General features: G+C 49.7%; 1 protein-coding gene across 3 annotated transcripts in view; it reads left to right on the plus strand.

Annotated features, from left to right (window-relative positions):
- PREX1 (phosphatidylinositol-3,4,5-trisphosphate dependent Rac exchange factor 1) overlaps positions 1-22,682 on the plus strand; it is a 176,963-nt gene that overhangs the window by 111,058 nt on the left and 43,223 nt on the right. For all 3 annotated transcript variants that reach the window (XM_059706826.1, XM_059706824.1, XM_059706825.1), the window contains exons 7-11: positions 2,985-3,118; positions 9,285-9,403; positions 11,044-11,193; positions 13,228-13,375; positions 21,520-21,620. In XM_059706826.1, the coding sequence (XP_059562809.1) occupies positions 2,985-3,118; positions 9,285-9,403; positions 11,044-11,193; positions 13,228-13,375; positions 21,520-21,620 (652 nt within the window). The remainder of the gene's footprint in view (positions 1-2,984; positions 3,119-9,284; positions 9,404-11,043; positions 11,194-13,227; positions 13,376-21,519; positions 21,621-22,682) is intronic.

The raw sequence follows: 22,682 nt of genomic DNA on the forward strand, positions 1-22,682 counted from the left end.
AGTCTTGGGGTTGGGATGTGATTGGCCAAGATCAAATCCAGCTGCTTGACATTTGGAAGGCAGGAGCCGGATGGAGGCCACCTTGTGCCTCGGTCGTGTTTGACTTTCTGTGGTGGCATGCGCAGAGGGCCCGGCTCCAGCTTCCCGGTGTCGGCAGGCAGGGCAGGGGCCTTTTTGTTGTTGGTGGCAGGACAGGATGGCTTTGCAGCGGACAGTGGAGGCAGCGGCTGTTGAGGGCCAGCTGTCAGATTGGCGTTTTCCTGGAGTATCAGCTCAGGCAGTTGCTGTCCTGACTTCCCCTTTTCCCAGGAGGGCAAAGGCCGTGGCCCCTGGAGGGGCCTTGTTCTCGGTTTGCTGGGAGCCCCGGCCTAAATTCCTACCCCTTCTAGGCCCTCATTGATTGGGGAAGCCCCCCATTTCTTTCTGCCTAAAATGCATAGCTTGGTTTCTGTTTCCTACAACTGAAAATCGCCTGATCATCAGTGTGTCCGTCAGGATGTGTTCCTCAAGGACTCTTGTTTCAGCCTCATGATGTCAGAGCTCCGATCTGGTCTCTTGTCATCCTGTTGGCCTTCTCATGGTTCCAGGATGGCAGCAGCTTCAGGCAGTGAGAGCGACTCCTCTCTCGGGAGGAAAACCTTTCCCAGAAGCCCCAGAGGCATTTCCCTCTCATTTTATTGGCCGAAAGTGGGTTACATGGCCACTTTCCACGCATGTGCTCACATAGGGAGCAAATATTGTTGACATATTTAAGCGCCTGTCTCTTTGGACTTTGAGCTTCCTGGCAGCCAAAGTGAAAAGAACAGGGCATATAAGTTACTGAACATTTATTGTCAAAAAAGGAAGACATAGACCAGTTCTTCTGGGAGACAGATAATTTCCTGGAAACCAGCTGGAAAAGAAATTTCTCACATGGGCCCCTGTGGAGAGGATATTGCACAAGCAATTTGGCAGCCAGAGCAGAAGTGATTTCCAGATGCCTTCTTCTGGTAAGGGCCCAGGGAAATAGGAATTAAGGGTTTTGGGGACCCCCTTTGTCCTAGAAAAATTTACAGTTTGAGCATGGCCCTTATTTTGATCACTACCGTAGGAAATAAAGTGACCCTGAATAAGAATCGCAGGCAATTACTGAGCACCTGTTATATATTTCCAACTTTAGAAGGGAGGTGTTGTTATTCCCATTTTACAGATAAGGAAACGGAGGCACAGGGACTTGGTTTTGAAGCTCAGCACTATAACCTGCAGAGTTCCTTGCCTCAGGCTAGTTTGTCCTGCTCTCTTGGTCTTATTTCCCCCTACTTGTCTAATTTTAGTAATAATATCCCTGAAGTTACCTTATGGTGTCATTTTGAGGATAAAGTGAAGTGTGGAATATGAATGTTCTTTGGAAAATGTGAAAGGTTTTCTGTGCAGTAGGACGGTTTTTAAATATAGTTTCATCCTCAAGGTGACTTGTGGAAATAATATGTTTTAGCTAGAAAAAATAATGTTTACCAACGAGGCTACTTGCCTTGGCTTCATGCCATCAGTAGTTACAATCTCAGGGGACATGACGAGTTAAGGTGTCGTTCACGGTGAATGAAAGCGATGGCCAGTCCTTATTTCTGATACTCTTCCTGATCGTTTCTAATCCTTTTGCTTGACCTGTTGCCAATCTGATTAGGTGGTTGTTGCCTCTCTCGGAACATGGCTGACAAGGACTTGCTTTGGGAGGAGGGGAGTCTTTTCCGGGCCACGTTCTTGCTGTGTGCTTGGGCTTGCAGCATCAGTTTGATATCTGATCTGTGGTTTTATGGGGCCTGATCCTTTGTAAGCCACTTGTCCTTTTTAGTTGGGAGGCTGGTTTAGTTCAAACCAGATAAGTTAATCCATAAATCCATTTTGCTGAGCACAAGGAAACGGCAGTGTGTTGCAATACTGTGGAAGTGAGTGGACGAGCCAGCCTCCTCTGTGTGGAGGGATTCCTTTGCCTCAGTTTCCTCTTCTGGGAAGTCTGGATAGTGGAAGTACCCCTGGAGTCACCTGGGGATTAGGGAGTGAGGCATGCAGAGCACTCAGAACGGCGCTTTCTTCCCTGGCTCAGCGCAAATGCTCAATAGGAGGAGCCGTGGCAGCAAAGCAGGATTTCATTCTTAGATGTTTTAGATGAACAAGCATCATGCAGCTTGGCTAGAGCTCACACCCAGCGTGGGCTGACCCAGGGGACACTCCAGATGCAAGCCCCACAGACTGTCGTAATAAAAAGAAATGTATCAGAGAGAAACAGGGCACACTCCTCTTGCTGGCTCTGGGAGCCCTGGTTTAAGAGCCCATCGACTGCTCGCCCATGAGGGAACAGAGGAAGCAGAAATAAAAAGACAATGAATAGAAGCTCTGATGTGTTCTTTCCACCCTGCCTAGGCTGCCTGTGCTCCCGGGAACACGTGGTCTCTTCCCTCCTGAGACCCCTGCTCTTGACCAGTGATTGCACACAAACACCTTTGAGGTTGCCTTCTAAGAGGCAGCCCAGGGTAGCAGAGATAGTGGACAGGGCAGAGGGGACACCTGCCTGGGTCCAGGTCCCAGCTTGCTCATTCACTAGCTGTATGACCTTGAACAAGTGGCATTCTTGTGGGGGAGATGGAATAACAAGTCAAGACATAAATAAATTAGGAGGAAGGCATAGGTAATAAGCCCCCCAAAACAAAACAAAACTAGATGCTGAGCAGGGCTGTCTGACTGAGTCCTTTCATCTCCCTGAGCCCCAAGTCCCCCGTCTGTGAATGGTCACCTCCGTATGCCCGTCCCAGCGTTGTCCTGGCTCGCTCAGCCGATGGAAGCCATTGGTCACGTTGTATTGGTTTCCTGTCCGCTGGCAGATTGCGGTGCATTTAGATTTTGGGGTGAGGGAGGCAGGGGTAGGTCCTGTCTCTGGGAGGGAAGAGGGTATCCCCAAGTGTTCTGGACTTGCCAGCTCATTCACTGTGCACTTGTCACTCTCGCAGGGGTCCAACCTCACGGACATCTGCACCCAGCTCCTCCTGCAAGGGACTTTGTTAAAAATCTCCGCGGGCAACATCCAGGAGAGGGCCTTCTTCCTCTTTGACAACCTCCTTGTCTATTGCAAGCGGAAATCCAGGTGAGTTGCTGGGGGCAGGGCTGCCCAGGTGGGCCAGGCGGCTGGGATTGGGTTGAACCCTGACAGTTTCTCATGGTGACAACATCCCTCTCTGCACCTCCTTTTCTCTTCTGAGTTGTGGGGTTTGTTCTAGATCAGCACTGTCCATAGAAATATAATGTTTGAGCCATATAGGTTATTTAAAACTTAATGTGGTTATTTGAAACTAGAGGCCCGGTGCACAAAATTCGTGCGGGGGGGGGGGGGGTGTCCCCTCAGCCCAGCCTGCACCCTCTCCAATCCAGGGCCCCTAAGGGGATGTCCGACTGCCAGTTTAGGCCTGATCCTGGGGATCGGGCCTAAACTGGCAGTCGGACATCCCTCTCACAATCCTGGACTACTGTCTCCAAACCACTCACCTGCCTGCCAGCCTGATCACCCCTAACTGCCTCTGCCTGCCGGCCTGATTGCCCCCAACTGCTCCACCCGCCCTGCCGACCTGGTTGCCCCCAACTACCCCTCCCCCGCCCCCCGCTCCCCCCAGCCAGCCTGGTTGCCCCACACAGCCTGCTGCTCGGCCTTTGGTCACCCCTCACTAACACCCCTGCCGGCCTGGTCACCCCATGCAGCCTGCTGCTCGGTCGTGTGGTTGGCCCTCACTAACCCCCCTGCCAGCCTGGTTGCCCCTCACAGCCTGTTCGGTCGTCTGTTTGGTTGCGATGGTTGCTGAGGTTTTTATATAGATAGATAGCCACAATACGTGAAAGGAAACTAGTGAGATGAATTTAAATAAAAATTTTTGTTTATCCCATTATATCCCCAAATAGTATCATTTTAACATAATAAAACAAAATTATTATAGAGATGTTTTGTATTCTTTTAAAAATTTTACACTGAATCTTTAAAGTGTGGAATGTACAGGTTGGGGCAAAATTAGATTTACAGTTGTGAGTACATGAAACAGTTTATTCTTGTGTTATTATTTATTAATTATTGTATTATTTTCCATACAAACAACTGTAAACTTACTTTTGCCCCATCCTGTATGTTACACTTACTACACATCTCAATTTGTAGTCAAATTTAGAAAAAATTTTTAAATATGTTTTTATTGATTTTTAGAGAGAGAGGAAGGGAGAGGGATAGAAACTGAAACATCGATGAGAGAGAAACATGATCAATTGGCTGCCTCCTGCATGCCCCTTACTGGGGATTAGCCCACAACCTGGTCATGTGTCCTGACGGGAACTGAGCCAGTGACCTCTTGGTTCATGGGTCAATGGTCAACCACCACTGAGCGACACCAGCCAGGCTGCTAGCCACACTTTAAGTGTTCAGTAGCCACACGAGACTGTGGCTTCCGTATTGGACTGTGTAGGCTGAGAGACTCATGGAAGTTGGAAAGTTTCTTGTGACACCAGCATCCTGTGATTCTAAGATCCAAGACAGAGGGTTGGAGGGGAGAGGGCTCTTCTGTTCTTAGGCTTTGCAACAGAAAGGATAGGACCACTGTCATCTTTGTATCTTTCACTGGAACTTCTTGCACTCTGTAGAGTCTAGGAGTGAATGCATGGGTGGATGAGTGGTAGATGCAGGTGTGAGTGATGGGATGTATGGGCAAATGAGGAGGCATAGATGGGTAGTTGGAGGTTTGGGAGATGAATGAATGGTGTATGAAGGGAGGCAGGGAGGGAGAGATTGGATGGATGTATGAATTGATTTCTGAATAGATGAGTGAGTAGGTGAAGGAGTGAGTGGTTGAATGGTTGGAGGTGCAGGAGGTGGTGGGATGGAGGGATGGATAGAAGTTGGGGGAATGTATGGATGTTTGGGTAGATGGAGAAATGGATATGAAAACATGATGAGCTGGCAGAGGTATGTTTGAATGTGAATTGGGGCCTTAATATATAGTTTGTTGAGTCAAAAGGCTGATGAATGGATGGGAGGGTGGGTAGGTGATGGATGTTTGGAGTTTAGTGGATAGATGACCAGTTAGATGTGTTGATGGATGGATGGATGGTAGTTGCTATGGTGGTTGAAGTTTGGTATGGATAATTGGATGACTGAGTGGATGGATGGATGGATGGATGGATGATTGGATGATTGGAAAGAGGGAAAATTAGACAGATAGGTGGGGGCATGCGTGGATGGGTGGATGCATGGATAGTGGACTGAGAGATTCCTGCCTTTTAGGTTTTTTGCTCAGCAGGTAGAGGACTGTCTCATTGTGACCCTTTTGAATTGTGCTTCCTGTTACTTTGTCTTGGGTAACTGTCCAGAGGCTTCACTTCTGTAGTGAAAGCGAAGGCTGAGGGCAGTTCACTCTGGGCCCTGCTGTCAGCATTCCCTCCAGCCCCTTTCTGGTCTGGGCATGTCACTTACTGTCTGAGCCTCATTTTCCCTGTCTGTTTCTGCTGCCACCTGAGGGTGTGGGCAGGAGCCTTTCCATAGGTTGAATAATGGGCGTTCCATGCACATGTGTGGGCTTCTCATTGTCTTCCTCTTCCAGCCTGACATCTCTGAGCCTGTTTTCTCTTCTGTAAAATAGGGATGATAAACCTCTTCTTACAGTGGTGTTTGGTTAAGAGCCCAGCTCCTTATAATTGAAACCCTGTCCAGTGATTTCTCTAGATCTGTGACTTTGCCTCAGTTTTCTCATCTGTAAAATAGGGTGAACAGCTACCCCAGAGTCTTTGTGAAGAATGAATGTGTTAAGTATGCCTGGCACATAGAAAGTGTGCAAAATAAGGGGTAGCTGCTCTTACTGCCACTGTTAACGTACCTCTGCACACGTTGGGTTCCTATTCAGTGCCATCCCATAGCACCTGGTACGTAGTAGGTGCTTCAACCACAGGCCCCTTCCCCTCTGCCCTTTCCTCCCTATTCTGGGGCTTGGTCCTTCTCCTTAGAGGTCTTAGTTTCCCTCTTTCACCATCTAGCAGTGGCTGGATCAGCATGTTTTCTCATTTGATATTTTATGCCTGTCCACTGGGTTAGGTGTATTTGTGTCTGTTTCATGTCCTCCTGTCCCTCCATCCGTGTCCCCATCTCCTTCCTCCTTGCTTTCTGCCTGTTCTCACTGGGGCCATCCTGAGAGCCTTGCTTTGGCAGTGCCAAGGCCATGGCCAGCTTCCACCCCCGCCTTCCCCGCTGCCTGGCTTGGGCTGTCTGTAACAGGAACTTTTTCCAGAAAACACAATGTTTCTTCAGGCCTCTGACCTGCTCCCAGCTTTGGCTGAGTTTGCTGAGTTAGCTTCAGCTACCCCAGTGCGGGCCCATCCTTCATGGTGTGGCCGTACCTGTCTGAGTGAGAGCAGCTGGTCCTGATCTTACTGACTCCCAGTGGGCCTTCTCCGGCTGCCCTTTGGCCGCCACGAGCTCTTCGAAGGCCATTTCCTTCTCAGTTCTGTGAGTGAGCCTGGCTGGTGGAGGGAGAAGGCACATCTGTCTCCCGAGAGGACCTGGCAGGTGGCCAGGTTCCTGCCTCGGGATTGGGAGCCAGAGGACTGGGCTGTGAGAGGTCCCAGAGGGACTGGGCAGTGGTGGATGGAACAACTGGCCCGACTGTGATGTGGTCACAGGAAATGCCTGACGTAGCTAGGTGTCTGCCGACTGTTTTGTCTTTGCCTGGGTCACGCAGGGCACCGCCCGTCCGGGACATGGGTCAGGGAAGGTCTCTGACTCAGTGTTTCTGGTCTAATTCAAAAGTAGAGGCTCCTTGGGTGTCAGAGTGGAAGGGCATGTTTTAAAGCCTACCTCCCCATTCTTCAGAGGGAAACAGAGTCAGAAGAGCTAAGTCTCATATCTCAACTCTCTGCCTAGCATCTTAGAGAAGGCAGCAGCAGGTAGTGGTTAAGGACCCAGAGGCCTGCCACTTACCCGCTGTGAACTTGGGTAAGTTATATCAGCTCTTTGTGCCTCTGTTTTCCTGTCTGTTAAATGGGGATAAAAGTTTCATAGGGTTGTTTTTATTGATTAAGTCAAATAAGACATGTAAAGTGGTTAGAATTAGCCGGGCACATGTCTGTAAAGTAGAAGAAATGTAAATCTTTACCTTCACTTGGTGTCTCCCACACGGCTCACAAATTAAGCTAAAACAAGACACTTTATCTCCATCACAACTCCTGCTCCCAGCCTTTCCCCCCTTCCCAGTCAGTGGCACCACCACTTCCCCAGGAGCTCAGAATCTTAGGTGTCCTTGATTCTGATCCACTTCATCCCCACACCCACTTCATCAGTAAGTCCTTTGCATTCTGGCCAGAACCTCGGTATAATTCCCACAGAAATTCCAGGAGGGAGGTTGTGTGTGTGTGTGTGTGTGTGTGTGTGTGTATGTAAACGATTGTAAAATTTACATGGAAACACAAAAGCGGACAGTTTCGGAGAAGGACCAAGCTGGAGGACATGTATTACTGACACCAGGCTACTGTAAAGCTGTAGTAATCCAGATGTGGTCTTGGGCCCAGGCTGGGTGGCTCAGTTGGTTGGAGCACTTTGCAAAAGTTAATTGAGCCATATACTACTTTGGGCATTTTTTTTTTCCTGTATGGATATTAATTTAAGAAACAGTTTATAAGAATATGTATACACACACACACACACACACACACACACATACATATGTGCACACAAACCATCTCCTATTCTGGTTCTTCCTGATTTCCATTGGCCCATCCCTAGTCCTTATCCACAGACAACCAGAGGGAGTCCTTTAAAACTTAAATGAGATCATGTTACTCTGGTCCGACCCTGCCTGGCTCCCATCTCAGGTCACAGGAGAAGCCCATGTCACCACTGCCCACAGGGTCCTGCAGGGTCTGGCCCGTGTGGCCACTCTGACCCCGTTCCCCACACTCCCCTCACCCACCCAGCTCTAGCCATACCAGCCTCCTCGCTGGTTCTTGCAACATGGCAGGCCATGGCGCCTGTGCCCTCTGGAATGTGCCTCCCCAGATACCCTCCCAGTTTCCTCCCTCACCTTCCCTAGGCCTTTGGTCCACTGCCACCTCTTCAGTGAGGCTTTCCCTGGCCCTCTTCCCCGCCCCAGTTAATCACAGCCTCACCCTCCCTATCCATCCTTTTGTTTTTTTATTATTTTTTTTTTACAACCTTTCTTATTTTTAAAACCTTAAATGTTTTATTTTAATTAAAAACACAAACATCACATTTGTTAAACATTCCTTTCATATAGTGCCAAGGCCTCTTCTTGGAGGTTAAGGATCCTCTTTACACAAAAGCAACTCACCTTTATCCCGTCTTTCTGAAACATTCAACTTAATTTTCAGAGAGAGAATTCTCTCTCCACAGGCCTGTGTCCTCAGCTTATGTAATATTTGGTTTACCCACTTACAGTGGCAGGTGCACATCAGGCAGATTGGCTTGGGGACAAACACAACTGACTCTCAGTGAGCATCGCCCACCTGGTGGAGACCACAAAGTGGCCTTCGAGCTCGGAGGGCTCGGTCTCTGCTTTATTTTCACCTCAACGTTGAGCACTTCTGACACAATGGGAGTGTGACTTCTTAGCTTCTGTCTGTGCCCCTCCTGGTATTGGAAGATTGAGTTCTCAGAGACATTGCTTTGTTCACTCCTGCAGCCCCAGCACCTAGAAGATTATGCCTGGCACCCAATAGGTATTCTCTTAGTGCTTGTTGAATGTGTGGGTGCATGACTGCCCTAGGTTGGTATTCTCCCACAGGAAGTGCTGGTCAGATGCTTTTTGAGTGACTAGCTGGGCGAGCCGTAGAATTCACCTGAGTGAATGAATGAATGGTGGGTAGGTGGATGCAGATGATGGATGGATGGACTGCCTACTCTCTTCCACTCCGGTCTTATTTCAGGAAGTTCCTGTTTGTTAGACACTTTTAGAGCCTCTACCCATTTTCTAGCCAAGAAGAATGGGTTTCGATTGCTGCTTGTTAGTTTCTTGTCGAAGTCTCCTTTTAGCTGAAAAGTAGCTCTGTGAGGCCAGGAAGGCTAGCAGCCCATTTCCCAGATGAGGAAACTGGGTAGGAGTGGGGAAGTCACACAACCACCAGCCGAAAGCCCATGCCCCTGGCCAGGGGCAGCACTCCTCCCATTCCTGTGCCTCTCCCCGTGCCTGCTCCTTCTCCCTCCGCTCTGTTGAAGACACTGGCGCTCCCCTGAGGTGGGGCATGGGGGATGCTGACTTCCCACTGTCTTTCAGGGTCACCGGGAGCAAGAAATCCACCAAGAGGACCAAATCCATCAACGGCTCCCTCTACATCTTCAGGGGCCGAATCAACACTGAAGTCATGGAGGTGGAGAACGTGGAAGACGGGACAGGTAGGCCCCAACCCCAAGCCCTGCCTGAGCCCAGTCCCTCCTGCTCCATGACCCACTCTCTGTCTCAGTTAGTTTTTAAACATTTATTTGAACCAGAACCTACCTACACAAAACTCGTGCACATGAAATGAATACCTGGGTAGTCACCATTCAAGTTAACAAGTAAACACTGCCTGCCCCCTGAATGCCCCCTCCTCCTCACAGCACCTCCTTCCCCTCAGAAGTAACCACTTCCAAATTCTGTGATGGTCATTTTCTTGCTTTTTAAAAATATTTTTACCTCTTAAGTATTACTAAATATTTTAATCAAAATTTCTCTGTTTAAAATCTTACTTAAATGGTTATATTATAGCCCAGGCTGGTGTGTACAGTGGTTAGAGCACCAGCCCACATACCTAAGGGTTTTGGGCTCCATTCCTGGTCAAGGACATGTACCTGGGTTGCAGGTTTAATCCCCGGCCCTGGTCAGGGCACCTGTGGGAGGCAACCAATCGATGTGTCTCTTTCACATCCATGTTTCTCTTTCTCTCTCTTTCTCTCTCTCCTTCTCCCTCCCTTCTAATCCCTTCCTCCCTTCCACTCTCTCTAAAAATCAATGGAAAAAATAACCTTGGGTGAGGATTAACAACAAAATAGTATATTATATATATATATATTTAATGATGTTATATATTTCTGTATATATATACTTATATTTAATTTTAAATTTAAGTTTTGATCCATTGGATTTTTAAAATTGAATTTATTGGCGTAACACTGGTTAACAAAATTGTACATGTGTCAGGTGCACAATTCCACAGCACATCACCTGTACACTGTATTGTCATGAACACCATACAATCTTTTGCATGTTGCTTTTTTCTCTCAACCCCATGTTGGTGAGATCCATCCGTGCTTCTGCATGTAGCTCTCTCTAGCTTGTTGGTTTCCATCGCTGTGTAATATTCCATTGCATGAATAGTCCAGTTTATCCATCCCTTTGATGATGGACATTTAGGTTGTTTCCGCTGTTGACTATTATGAACGGTGATGCTGTGAGCGTTCTCGTGTAAACCTCTTGGTGTATGTGCCCTTAAGCTTGTCTAGGGCAGGGGTTCTTAACTGGCTTTGAGCCGCAGACCCCTTTGGCAGTCTCCTGAACCCTGTGGCCCTCTCCGCTGATTCAGGGTACAGGCAGTCCCTGAAGCAACTTCCCTGGATAACACCAGCCTGTTTTCACAGGGGTTTGTCAATCCCCACCCAGCAAGCAGCACGTGAGGGTCCACGACTCGGTGTTATCTGGCTTGTACCAGGGATCTGAGTATCCCAAGGCCAGAATGAAATGGGCAGGGAGGCAGGGATGCATTCCTGGGCTCTGGGTTGGCATCTCCCTTTGAGCCACCTGCATTTGTGCCTGGACGGCAAGATCTTGAAGCCCCTGTCATTGAGGGTCTGCAGATCTTCCCTGCCTGCCAGAGAATAGCCAGGAGAAGGAGTGAGAAGTAGAAGGCTGGAAAGTTCAGTTCTCAAATCCTGATCCTGCCTGTGCCCCTGGAGCCACAGGGCTTGTCCTGTCAACTCACTCACAAGCATGTGGTCAGGAATGTTCAGAGTTGTGTGGCCGAGTCTGCTCACTCACCTTTGCCTCCTGCCTTTGCCAGCGGATTATCACAGCCATGGCTACACTGTCACCAACGGCTGGAAGATCCACAACACGGCCAAGAACAAGTGGTTTGTCTGCATGGCCAAGACGGCGGAGGAGAAGCAGAAGTGGCTGGATGCCATCATCCGAGAGCGGGAGCAACGCGAGAGTGAGTTCTCTGGAGAGGGGTGGCTCTGGGGGGCTTCCCCGAGGCCAGTCACTTCTGCAGAGTGAGGGCTGCGCCTAGGGAAGGGGCAGGGAGGTCAGAGCTACTAGAAGCAGGACTCGGAAGGGGTAGGGAGCTCGGGGACTGTGTGGTATTTCAGATCACCCGAGGTCATCTGGGTTAGCCCACTAGGTAGATGGTGAAACTGAGGCCCAATGGAAGGGACTTGCCCAAGGTCACGTCGATACGGTTGATCATCCTTGGATTTGTGACATCTTTCACCCTTGGGGTTTGGCGGCAAAGATGCTGTCTGCATGCCTTTCCTCCTCCACGGTTCTCTAACCTCCTCCTGGGGTTGTGTTAGAGAGTCACCGAGTCTGCGTTGAGGAAGCGGGTCCTTGAGAGTTGCCTACTGCTGTGGTCATGCACCTCTGGGCTCAGGCACCTCTGAGGCAGCTCCCACCGGAAGTGCGGGGCTGGGTGTGGTAGTTGGGTGAGGTTGGGGTGGGTAGTGGACTGTTGTGCAGTCACTACCAGGCTTGGAAAAGCGAGACTTGGTGTGTTTGGGGCAAGTTACTTCAGCTGCTGGACCTCAGTGATGTCGCCTGAGACGTGGGGATAACAGTTCCTGCTTGGCAGTTTGACATGTGATCCTAAAATCTATCCTGACCTCCCACATGTGCTATAGACATCTCACACTCGCCATGTCTAATCAGAGCCCTTCATCTCCATCAGATCTTCTGCCCAAACCTGCTCATCCCATCAACTTCCCTATCTCAGTAAGTGGCCCCTCCATTCTCTCACAAGCTGAGATTCAACTCTTGGTGTCATCTTTGATTTCATCCTGCTCCCCAAATTCAGTAGATCAGATCCTTTTAATTCTGCCTTTTCACATATATGCCAGCTCCATCCATGTCTCTCCCGTCCCTACAAAGCACAAGTCACTGTCACCTCTCAAGAATATAGGCCCAACATGACTAGATCCATTGATTTTATTTTTTTCCTAAAGAAGCTAGACATCTGAATTTTAAGGTGGCATTTCTTTATTTTAAATATTGCATCAAAATTTATTAAAATGGCATTAGGCTAAATAAGCTACTGAAGTTGGCCCCCGGTTGTGACACCTGAAACTGATCAGGGCTGGATGTGTGGTCAGGACTGGGACAGAGTTCAGGGGTGTGGCCTGGCCTGGGTGTGGCAAATCAGGATCTTTGTGGTCAGAATCGAAGGTTGTGGTTAGTGCAGAGCATATGTGATCACGACTGGGGTGTGGCTTGAAAGCGCCTTGGTTGTTAGAAACGGGGTATTGTCAAAACCCTAACCTTTCAAGGATGGGGTTCATTTGCTGTGGTCAGCAGTATGGATCTGGAGCAAAACTTTCTGGCTCTGAATTCTGCTTCTACCACTTCCAGTTGGGAAATCTCATACAGAGTACTTAATTTCGCTGGGCCTCAGTTTCTTCATCTGTGAAATAGGGATAATGGTACTTGCTTGTAGGTTTCCTGAGGACCAAGTGGCATATAGTAGATGCTTATAGTGTTTCCTGTGATTGTTTGTCATTCCTATCATTGTCAGGAGCAGGCAGGGTCCAAGTAGAAAATGTGGGTGGTGGTGGTAGTGGGGGGGAAGCGGTGATTTGGGTCAGGGTCCTGTGTGTGTGGTATTTTCGAGAGAAATAGCCAAATAGCCATATCTGGCTGGAAGGAAGATCTCAGTAGGCTTTCCAATAACCTCTAAATTTGAAAACCTATCCTCAGGTTGAAGGCTTGCATAAGCTTAACTGCTACTTGCTCTGGGATTTTTTTGTCTGGGCCTCAGTTTTGCCGTCAGCAAAATGGGTTTTTTTAGCCATCCTCTCCTACCGAGTTCTTTAGAGGAGCTGAGGACAGAGACCACAATGCAGTGAGTGCTCTATAGATGGCCACTGGCTGTGGCAGTAGTGGGGGCAGCTGGGGATAGCTTTCAGGAGCAGCAGGCCAGCCCCTCCACTCCTCAGTGCTGGTGCTGTCCCTGGTGCTGACCGCGCCTCCTCTGCAGGCCTGAAGCTGGGCATGGAGCGGGACGCCTATGTCATGATTGCGGAGAAGGGGGAGAAGCTTTACCACATGATGATGAACAAGAAGGTGAACCTGATCAAGGACCGCCGGAGAAAGCTGAGCACCGTCCCCAAGTGCTTCCTTGGCAAGTGAGTGGCCCGACCTTGGCCTCTGCTGGGTCCCTGGGTCTCAGCTGGAGGCTGGAGATGGGCAGACCACTGTACCCACCTGGTTTTCCCCAGTCCTGCCCCTCCCCACAGGAGCCCTCCTGGGCAGAGCTACCAAAGCACCCTGAATCCTTGTGCTTTGGAGGTCAAGAAGGATAGTGGGCCCGCATATCAGGTCTTTCAAGTATGTTTAACCATAACTCACTGCAAAACAAGTTTCCTGTTATGACCTGGTACACACACCCATGTCATGTATGAATGAAGAGTCACAAAACTTACTGTGTTCGATGTACTCTGAGAATATCTGCTCTGTATTTCTGTTCTATTTCTTTCTATCCTGTCTTGTCCTATCCTACCCGATCCTATCCTACCCTTTCTGTTCTATTGAAGTCATTTCAAAAATAATCCTGAGCGAGACCTATGAAATTGATTTCACAAACGACTTAGTGGGTTGCCCACCATGGGTTGAAAAGTGCTGTTCTAGCTTCAGGAAAGAGAAGCCACGATAGTTGTTTCAAGCACAGAGGTATTTGACACAGGGAATTGATGACGAAGATGATGGAAGGTCTGGGAGAGCAAATGTAGGCTCTGTATCAGTCTGCTGGGGCTGCCGTGACACAATGCCACAGACCGGGCAGCTTAAACAACAAATTTGTTTTCTCACAGTGCTGGCGGCTGGAAGCCCGAGAACAAGGTGTCCGCAGGGTTGGTGTCTGGGGAGGCCTCCCTTCCTGAGTTACATATGAGAGAGGAGGAGGGGGAGGGTTCTGTAAGCTTTTCAGTACTTAGGGCCTCTCATTTCTCTGTTTGGGAAATACATTATTTACTACTAATAAAACATTTCCCCCCGGTCCACATTTTATAACCAAGCAGCAAAGGGGTCAGAGCACAGGTGTGACCAGATTGGATCTTTTATTTGTATTTTTATTACTTTTTTATTGTTGACACTATTACAGATGTCCCCATTTCCCCCCACCTTTGCCCACCTCCATCCAGGCCCCCCTCCCCTGCCCCCGGCCCTCACCACACTGTTGTCTGTGTCTGTGAGTTACGCAATATGTTCTTTGGCTAATCTCTTCTCCTTCTTCCATCCAGTCTCCCCTGCCTCTGTCCCCTTTGACCTCTGTCAGACTGTCCTATGTATCCCTGCATCTGGTTCTATTTTGTCAGTTTATTTCGTTCATAAGTGAGATCTTATGGTATTTGTCTTTCTCCGATTGGATTATTTCATAATTAGATTATTTAATAATCTCCAGGCCCATCCATGCTGTCACAAAGGAGGAGAGTTCCTTCTTTTTTACAGCCAAATAGTATTCCATTGTGTAAATGAGGGGTGGGGAACCTTTTTTCTGTCAAGGGCCATTTCGATATTTATAACATCATTTGCAGGCCATACAAAATTATCAACTTAAAAATTAGCCTGCTGTATGTGGTCAAACATTGATTTAACTCACCCCTAATGCCTTGGCAGGGTCAGACCAAATAATTTCTCAGGCCTTATATGGCCTGCAGGCTGGACGTCCCCCGCCCCTGGTGTAAATGTACCACAGCTTTTTTATCCACTCATCTGCTGGTGGGCACTTGGGCTATTTCCTGATCTTGGCTCTTGTGAATAACGCTGCTTTGAACATAGGGGTGCAGATAGTCTTTCTGATTGGTGCTTCGGGATTCTTAGGATATATTCTGAGACGTCTGACTTTGGATTGGATCTTAAACCCAGGTTTCATTCACCTGGGGTGGGGGCATTCATCTGGGGATTGGGAGAGGCAGAAGAAATGGTCAGGCTCTTTTCAGACCTACTGTGTGCGAAACACAGTGGTCAACACTCTGGAGAGGGCAGAGGAATGCCGAGGGCAACCTCATGAACCTGTGCCCCAAATGGGGGGAGAAGTTTGCTTGTGAGCAGGGACTTGACTTAGAATTTATTCACTTATATCTCACCTGCTTCCCAAAAGCTTTTGAAGAGTAAAAGCCACTGTGTTATTATGTTAATGTCACAGACCAGGAGAGAGGTGACTTGGATGAGGGCAGTCACAGCAGAGAGGGGGGAAAATGGTTGCATTCTGGTCATGTTGAAGGTGACCACATTTGCTGATGGGGTGAGAGCAAAGATAGTTAAGGACTGACAGGAAAGTTGGAGTTGCTGCTTGCTGAGAGGGGAAGGAGATGGAGGGAGGCGCAGGTTTCAGGGGGTGGGAGTAGAGCTCAGAGGCTATTTGGACGGTTGCACTGAGACTAGTAGACACCTGGATGGAGATGTGACTTGTTAGTTGGATATAGAATCTTGACTTGGGAAGAAAAGTCTGGGTTGGAGACCTGCGTGCAGGAGATGTGGGCATTTAGATGGTCTTTGGAGCCATAGAGACGGAATGAGATCTGAAGAGGAGGTGGAGAGGCAGGGACTGGGTTTGGGGGGCTGATGGCCTTTGGGGGAAGGACCAGCAGAGGAGTCAGGGAGTGGCAGGGAGAGAAGAGGGAGGCACTCAGGGCGAGTGTGGTGCTTGGAAGCCGGGTGAATAAAGACACAGCGACAGTGGGAGACAGAAGCTTAGGTTTGGACGTGGTAGGTTGAAATGCCTGGTACACATTCAGTATTGATGTTGGATGGGGCTGTCAGAGACCGAGTGTGGAGCTGGGTATGGTCATGGGCCAAAGCTTGTGGTTGGCAGGGCAGCAAGGAGGAGATTTGGGGGGTGGCTGGGCCCCTAAGGGGTGACCAGGATGCCCTGGATTTGGGCCGCCCTTTTGCCCTCAAGGGTCAGCCACCCCAGCTAAGCTCACTGGGTGGAGAGGAGATGGGGTGCCAGACCTGCAGGCTGTGGGAAGTGGGGAAGGGACAGCCTGGCTGGTCTCCATCAGCTAATCCCTAATCCCTGGGCAGAAAGGATGTTTTTCTCTCCGGAGGGGCCTTCCTCCTCCCTCGTCCCCCAGGGTCAGAGGACTCCCCACCTCCTGCCAGACCCCTCCGAGAGCATAGTCCACCGGATGGGATAACCTGTCTGTGATTAGAGCTTCAGGGGAGTGTTCTGTCTCCTCAGGAAGGATTAAGGAGCTTTCTTTTACTGCCCATTGGAAACGGGGCCAGAATTGAAGCTCGTTGTGTAATCACTGGGTCCTAAGGACCTGTTGTCCTGCAGGAGATTGCTCTGTAAAACTCCTCTCCCCGACGGCTTTGCTCTGCACCCAGCCCGGAGCTGTGATCTCCTCCTTCCCTGCTGGGGCTCAGCTCCCCAGCCTTCTCCCCCAGGAGTACCCTGGCCCCTCGGGTGGAAGGAACCAGCAGCCACAGGGGCATCGTAATTGAGCCTTTCTCTGCTCCAGGAGCTGGGATGTGGCCATGCCTTTAACCCTCATACAACACGGTGAGGCAGGTTACTGCCATTATCCCCATTTTAAGGGTGAGGAAACTGAGGCACAGAGAGGGAAAAGGTCTTGCCCAAGATCACAGGTGGGGAGCTGGGATGTGAATCCAGGACTTCCTCCCATAACATTCTGCTGCATTGATCCATTTTTATCTCTATTCAGCACATTTCATTTTTACTTGATAGTTACTTTCTCTCCATTTGTCTCTACCACTAGACAGGGAACTCCATGAATACAGAAAGTGTCTGATTTATCTTTATAACCTTCAAGGGTTGGGCTTTGAGTCAGACTTGGACTCAAGTCCTGGAGCTCCCACTCCAGGACTTTGGGCAAGTTTCTTAACTTCTCTGAGTCCAGTAAATGATTGATTAATGAGCGAGAATAAAATATGCCTGATAAGATTGTTGGAGAATACAGTGAGAAGATGTGAGTGACATGCTGAGCACAGTGCTGGCAAGAGTGATAGAAATGTGTATTGGGCTTAAGGAGTGGCCTGTTTTTTATTTTATTTTTTTCTTTATTGATTAAGGTATTGCATATGTGTCCTTACCCCCCCCCCCCCCCAAGCCCTCATCCCCCTGGTGTCTGTGTCCATTGGTCAGGCTTATATGCATGCATACAGGTCCTTTGGCTGATCTCTCCCCCTTAGCCCCGCCCTCCCCTACCTTCCCTCAGGTTTGATGGTCTGATCGATGCAGGAATGGCCTGTGTTTGCCAAACTCAGAGACAAAACTCACAGATAGCACATGACAAAAGCCAAGGAATAAAATCTGTATGTTACTCTGGAAGCGTCATGGGAGGATCATGGCATTTGTCCTCTGGGGTCCCCAGATCAGTTGGGGAGACAGAATCTATTATTCATTCATTCATGCTATTCATTCAGTGTTTACTCTGTGCCAGCTGTGGACAGGACAGACGAGATCTCTGACCTCATGGCGATAACCAGCCAATCGGGGAATCAGCAAGTAGACAATAGACAAATACAAATAAAAACAAAGAAGGGAATTTCAGAGTTGAAGATGCTGTAAGGAGGTGAGTAGGTTGGTATAAGGAGGCAAGGGAATGGGGTGCTATTTCAACAGCTTGGTCAGGAAAAGCCTCTCTGGGAGGTGACATTTTAACCAAGGTCTGCAGAACAAGCAAGAGCCAGCTGTGAAAATATCTATCGGGGCGGGAACAGCAGGTACAGAAGCTCCGAGGTGGAATGAGCCTCAAGTAAGCAATTGAGGAACAGCAAGGAGGTCAGTGTGGCTGAAGGGAGTGAGTGGGAGAGGTGGGGAGACAATGGCCCAGGGGTTGACGGGCCAGATCAGGCAGGTAAGGGGTAAGAGGCTCAGCTTTTATTCTCAGTGCTCTGAAAAGCCATGGAAAGAGTCTAAGTCAGGGGTGGGCAAACTTTTTGACTCGAGGGCCACAATGGGTTCTTAAACTGGACCGGAGGGCCGGAACAAAAGCATGGATGGAGTGTTCGTGTGAACTAATATAAATTCAAAGTAAACATCATTACATAAAAGGGTACGGTCTTTTTTTTTTTTTTTAGTTTTATTCATTTCAAACGGGCCGGATCTGGCCCGCGGGCCGTAGTTTGCCCACGGCTGGTCTAAGTGGAAGAGGAAGATGAGGGTGAACCTTCATGCAGGCCCTGAATGAGGACACTTGACGAGCTGTGTGAGCCCAGGGAACAAGGTGTGATGTTCTGTCTGTCAGGGGCAGTCAGGAAAGGCTTCCTGGAAGGAGAAGGCCTTTGGTTTTACCCTTGACAGAGGTCAGATGTCATTCGATTATTCGTGTCTGCCAGAAGGGAAGCTCTCAGGTGGAAGAGGCCTTGCTGTCTCATCTGCCTGTGTGCGCAGGTGCAGGGTATGAGCATGTAGTAGCTGGTCAATAATGATTTGTCGAGCATTGCTGCAGGCATCTTCAGGAAGCATCTTAGGCAGTGAGATTTACTGGAAATCCCCCAGTTCCTACCCTCATGGAGCTCCAGGCCATGGAAGAGATAGGCAAGAGATTATTGAATAGGTGGTGAGTGGTACATTGGACCTCAGCGAGGGCACTTTCCTAGAAGAGATATATCTGTGCATCGCCTGTGGCCAGCACTGGGCTTGGCTCCTACTAGGCGGAATACATGTTCACTGGGTGAATGATTCTGGGGACTAGGAAGGAAGAGGGATGAAAGCTGGCCACGTATTAACTTTCAGCTAGCTCTCCATTCCCTGAATTTCAAACTTGCCACCAACTAGACCAGCCTTCTCTCCGTGTCCCCAGATCACTGCACCGAGTTATGTCCTTCTGGAAGACTGGATCTTGCTGCTCTTTGCAGCTCCCAGCAGCCGGCATATTGCTGTTTTCCTAACCTGAACTCATTCAGGGCCTTTGTGTATGCTGATCCCTCATCCTAGAACACCCTTCCCTGCACCCAGTGGTGGTAAATGGTGCCCTACTGACCCAGCACAGTTCGCAGCTGTGTTTTCTGTAGGCCACATGGTGCTTTCAGGAAAACTTGGACTTGATACCTACATTTACCAGTTGGGAGATTTCACAGGAAATGCAGGATTTCCGGCTTTTCTTGAAAAGCCATAGGATGTCTTAGCTTTCCCAGGCAGTCATAGTCAGCCACTCTGAGGAGTGGCTCCCGTCTTCAGCAATTAATTTTATCTGGTTTTGCACACTGGATCCCAGCTTAAGGTTTTGTATGATTAGAAAGTTTACCTGTTAAATCCAGAAAGCCCCTGAGTGAACCACTTGCCAGATGGACCCTGTTATAGCCAGAGAGGGACAGTGGCTTGCTCAAATTTGCCCAGTTGTCCTCTAAAACGGAGCAAGACTCGGCTTAGAGCAGAAACATGGTCACAGTTGCTGTCCTCTGGTGTGTCTTCTCTTGTCCTAGCATCTGCTATGGGGTACTTCCTGTCCCACCCCCAATCCTGTTCACAGGGCTGGGGTCAGTGCCAGAGGCGGCCTCCAATGGGACAGCGAGTGGGCAGCCGGATGCTGAGCCCCCAGCTTCCGAGAGTGGGCACGCAACATCTGTTCACTTCTCTTAGCTGTGGGCAACTTTCTCCCTGTCTCTGAGTTTTGGGACTTAGAGAATGGAACTGGGGATGGGCAGGACCCTGAGCAGTCTCTTTCCCACCTGGGGGCCTGTTCTACCAGATAGATCCATTTCTTCTGTGCTCCCCAACCCTGGGCCTGCACCCGGGGCTCTCTGAATGCCTCAGCACACACCACTACCTACACACAACGCAGGTCTTTGCTCAGCAAACCCTGGAAAGCTAAAAATAGCCCTGCCCCCCTCTGGCCCTGTAATTGGAGGCGGGACAGCTGGTTTTGATAAGCAGGAGAGCTCTGTGCTCTGGCCAGCTGCCACCTGCTTTCATTGAACACAGATTGCGAGGCGGAAACAGCTCGTTCCCGGCTCTCCCCTTTCCTGCTGACTTCAAGGGGGTTGAGCTCTGAGTGCACTGCCAAGAGCCGGGAGCTGGGGTCTGACTGAGCCTCTACTGCACGGGGTAGTCACATTGGATTTGCCTGCTTTCCTGTGGCCGATGAGCACTGCTTTCTCCCTGAGTCCTCCTCCTGCTCCCAGAACACTCCTCCTTGCTCGATGGTTCATTCCTTCCTCTGGTCAATAAACGATTATTGAGCCCTCATGTGCTTTTTTGACCCTCTTCTGGGTCCAGGGGGTGGAGCCATGCATAAGAGGGCATGGAGATTACATTCCGGTTGGGGGAGATGGCTGATAAACACATACATAAATCTGCAAATAGTGCAACTTCAGACAGTTACTAGTATTAAAAAGGAAGCAAAACCAAGAGATGGGATGGACTGTGTGGAGTTAAGGGACTGCTCTTGATGAGGTGGTCAGGGAAGGCTTCTCTGAGGAGCTGATAGTTGAGCTGAGAACTGAATGATGAAAAGGAGGGGCTACCCGACGAGCTGGGAAAAGTGTTTCCCGGAAGAGGGAACAGCAAATGCAGAGTCCCTGAGGCAGGCGGGAATCTGACATTTTTTAAAGAAGGTGGGCATGGCTAGAGCATAATAAGTGAAAGACGGAGGGAATGGGCCCGTGAGGATGGGGCGTTTCTGCAGGGCCTAGATTTCACGTGGGCAGACTTTTCTTTCTTCTGAGAGGAATGGGGAAGCCCATTGGAGGATTTTAAGTAGGAGGCTGACATGATTCAATCACTATTAACTCTCCTGACTCTCCAGTTACCTTTCTGGACCCGTATTTCTTCCTGCTTGTTTGGTTTTTCATTTCTCCTGTTCATCCACCCATCCATCTAGCCATCTATCATCCATTCCCCACCCATCTACCCTATTGTCTCTCTACTCATCACACACCCATCTACTCATGTTCCCCTCCACCCACCTGCTCACCAGGCTTTTCAGCCGTCTGTTACTCATTTGTCTGTGAAGTCATCCATTTATCCATTCACTTTCCCTTCATTTACCTATCCACTCATGTGTCCATCTATCCATCCTCCCATCCTTTCACTCTCCCATTTATCCATCCACTCAGCCAGCCAGCCAGCCAGCCTGAGGCAGGGCCCGGGGTCTGCTATGCCCACCTCTCTGCCTTTGGTCGTGGGGACAATCACTAGGCCTCAGCACAACCCCTAGGGCTGTGGCCCCCTAAGCTTTGCTTTCCCGAGGGAAGTTTAGCTGTCCTTCCCAAGAGTGGGTGAGGCCAAGCCTGCTTAGTGCTGGTCCCCGAGGGCCAGGACTGGGGACGTCCTCTCAACCACATCTTATGTTCCTGGCAGTGAGTTTGTTGCCTGGCTCCTGGAAATTGGTGAAATCAGCAAAACGGAAGAAGGAGTCAACTTGGGCCAAGCCTTGCTGGAGAATGGCATTATCCACCATGGTGAGTGGGGGCCGGGCCTGGTGGGCCAAGGGGTAGGCACAGGTCAGACCCCTACAGTGCTGTTTCCACGGACTCAGAGGCCATTGCTAAACGTCTCTGTAGCCACCCTGTTCCCTGGCCCCGTGGGGTCCCAGGAATGTGGATGCCCTTATAAGACTGCTCGCTCCCCTAGGGTAGCAGCAATGTGGGGACACTTCGAAAAGATGGGGGCAGAGGAGTAGGATGTTCTGTCCGCTTAAGTTTATTGAGTGCCTGTTTGGGGCCAGGCACTGTCCACATAGTGGTGAACGGGACAGATGAAAACTCTTGTCCCCTTGGGGCCAAGCTTCTAGTTGTGGGGAGAAGACAGTAGACAAGATAAATAGAAATAAGTGTATACAGGTGGTGGTAAGTGCTAGGGAGGGAGAGAAAGCAGGGAGTGGGGCTCATTTGGAATAGGCGAGTTGGGAAGGCCTCACTGAGAAGGTGAGGATGGAGCCAACACCCGAGAGAGGGAGGGAGCCAGGTGGGCTTTGGGGTTCCAGGCAGAGAGAACAGCCAGTGCAAAGTCCTCAGGATAGAAGGGTAAGTGGTTGTTCGGGGAACAAAAAGGATGCCAGGATGGCTTCTGCGGAGTGGGCAGGGGGAGTGTTAGATGATGTCAGAGGGCACAGGGCCACGGGGAGTGTTCGGGGGATGAGGTCCAGGAACTAATAGGGGATTGTAGAGTCTTTGGCTTTACTCTGAGTGACGTGAAGTCACTGCTGAGTTTTGAGTAGAGGAAAGACCCGCCTAGACTCAGACTTTAACAGGATGCTTTTGGCTGCCATGCGGAGAGTGGACTGTGTGCCAAGGGTAGCAGCAGGGCACCCAGCGCCGAGGCAGCTGTGATATTCCAGGAGGGAGATGGAGGTGGCTTGGACCTAGTGGAGTGCAGAGTCAGATTCTGAATGTTTTGAAGGGAGAGCCTACAAGGTTTGCTAATGGATCCAAAGTGGGGAGTGAGAGAGAGAGAGAGAGAGAGAGAAACACGAAGGGCTGCTCAAGGCCGTTGTGTAGAGATGGTTCCATAAATGCTGACAG

The sequence above is a fragment of the Myotis daubentonii genome, chromosome 8 (genome assembly GCF_963259705.1).
Source record: "Myotis daubentonii chromosome 8, mMyoDau2.1, whole genome shotgun sequence".
Taxonomy (NCBI): Eukaryota; Metazoa; Chordata; class Mammalia; order Chiroptera; family Vespertilionidae; genus Myotis; species Myotis daubentonii.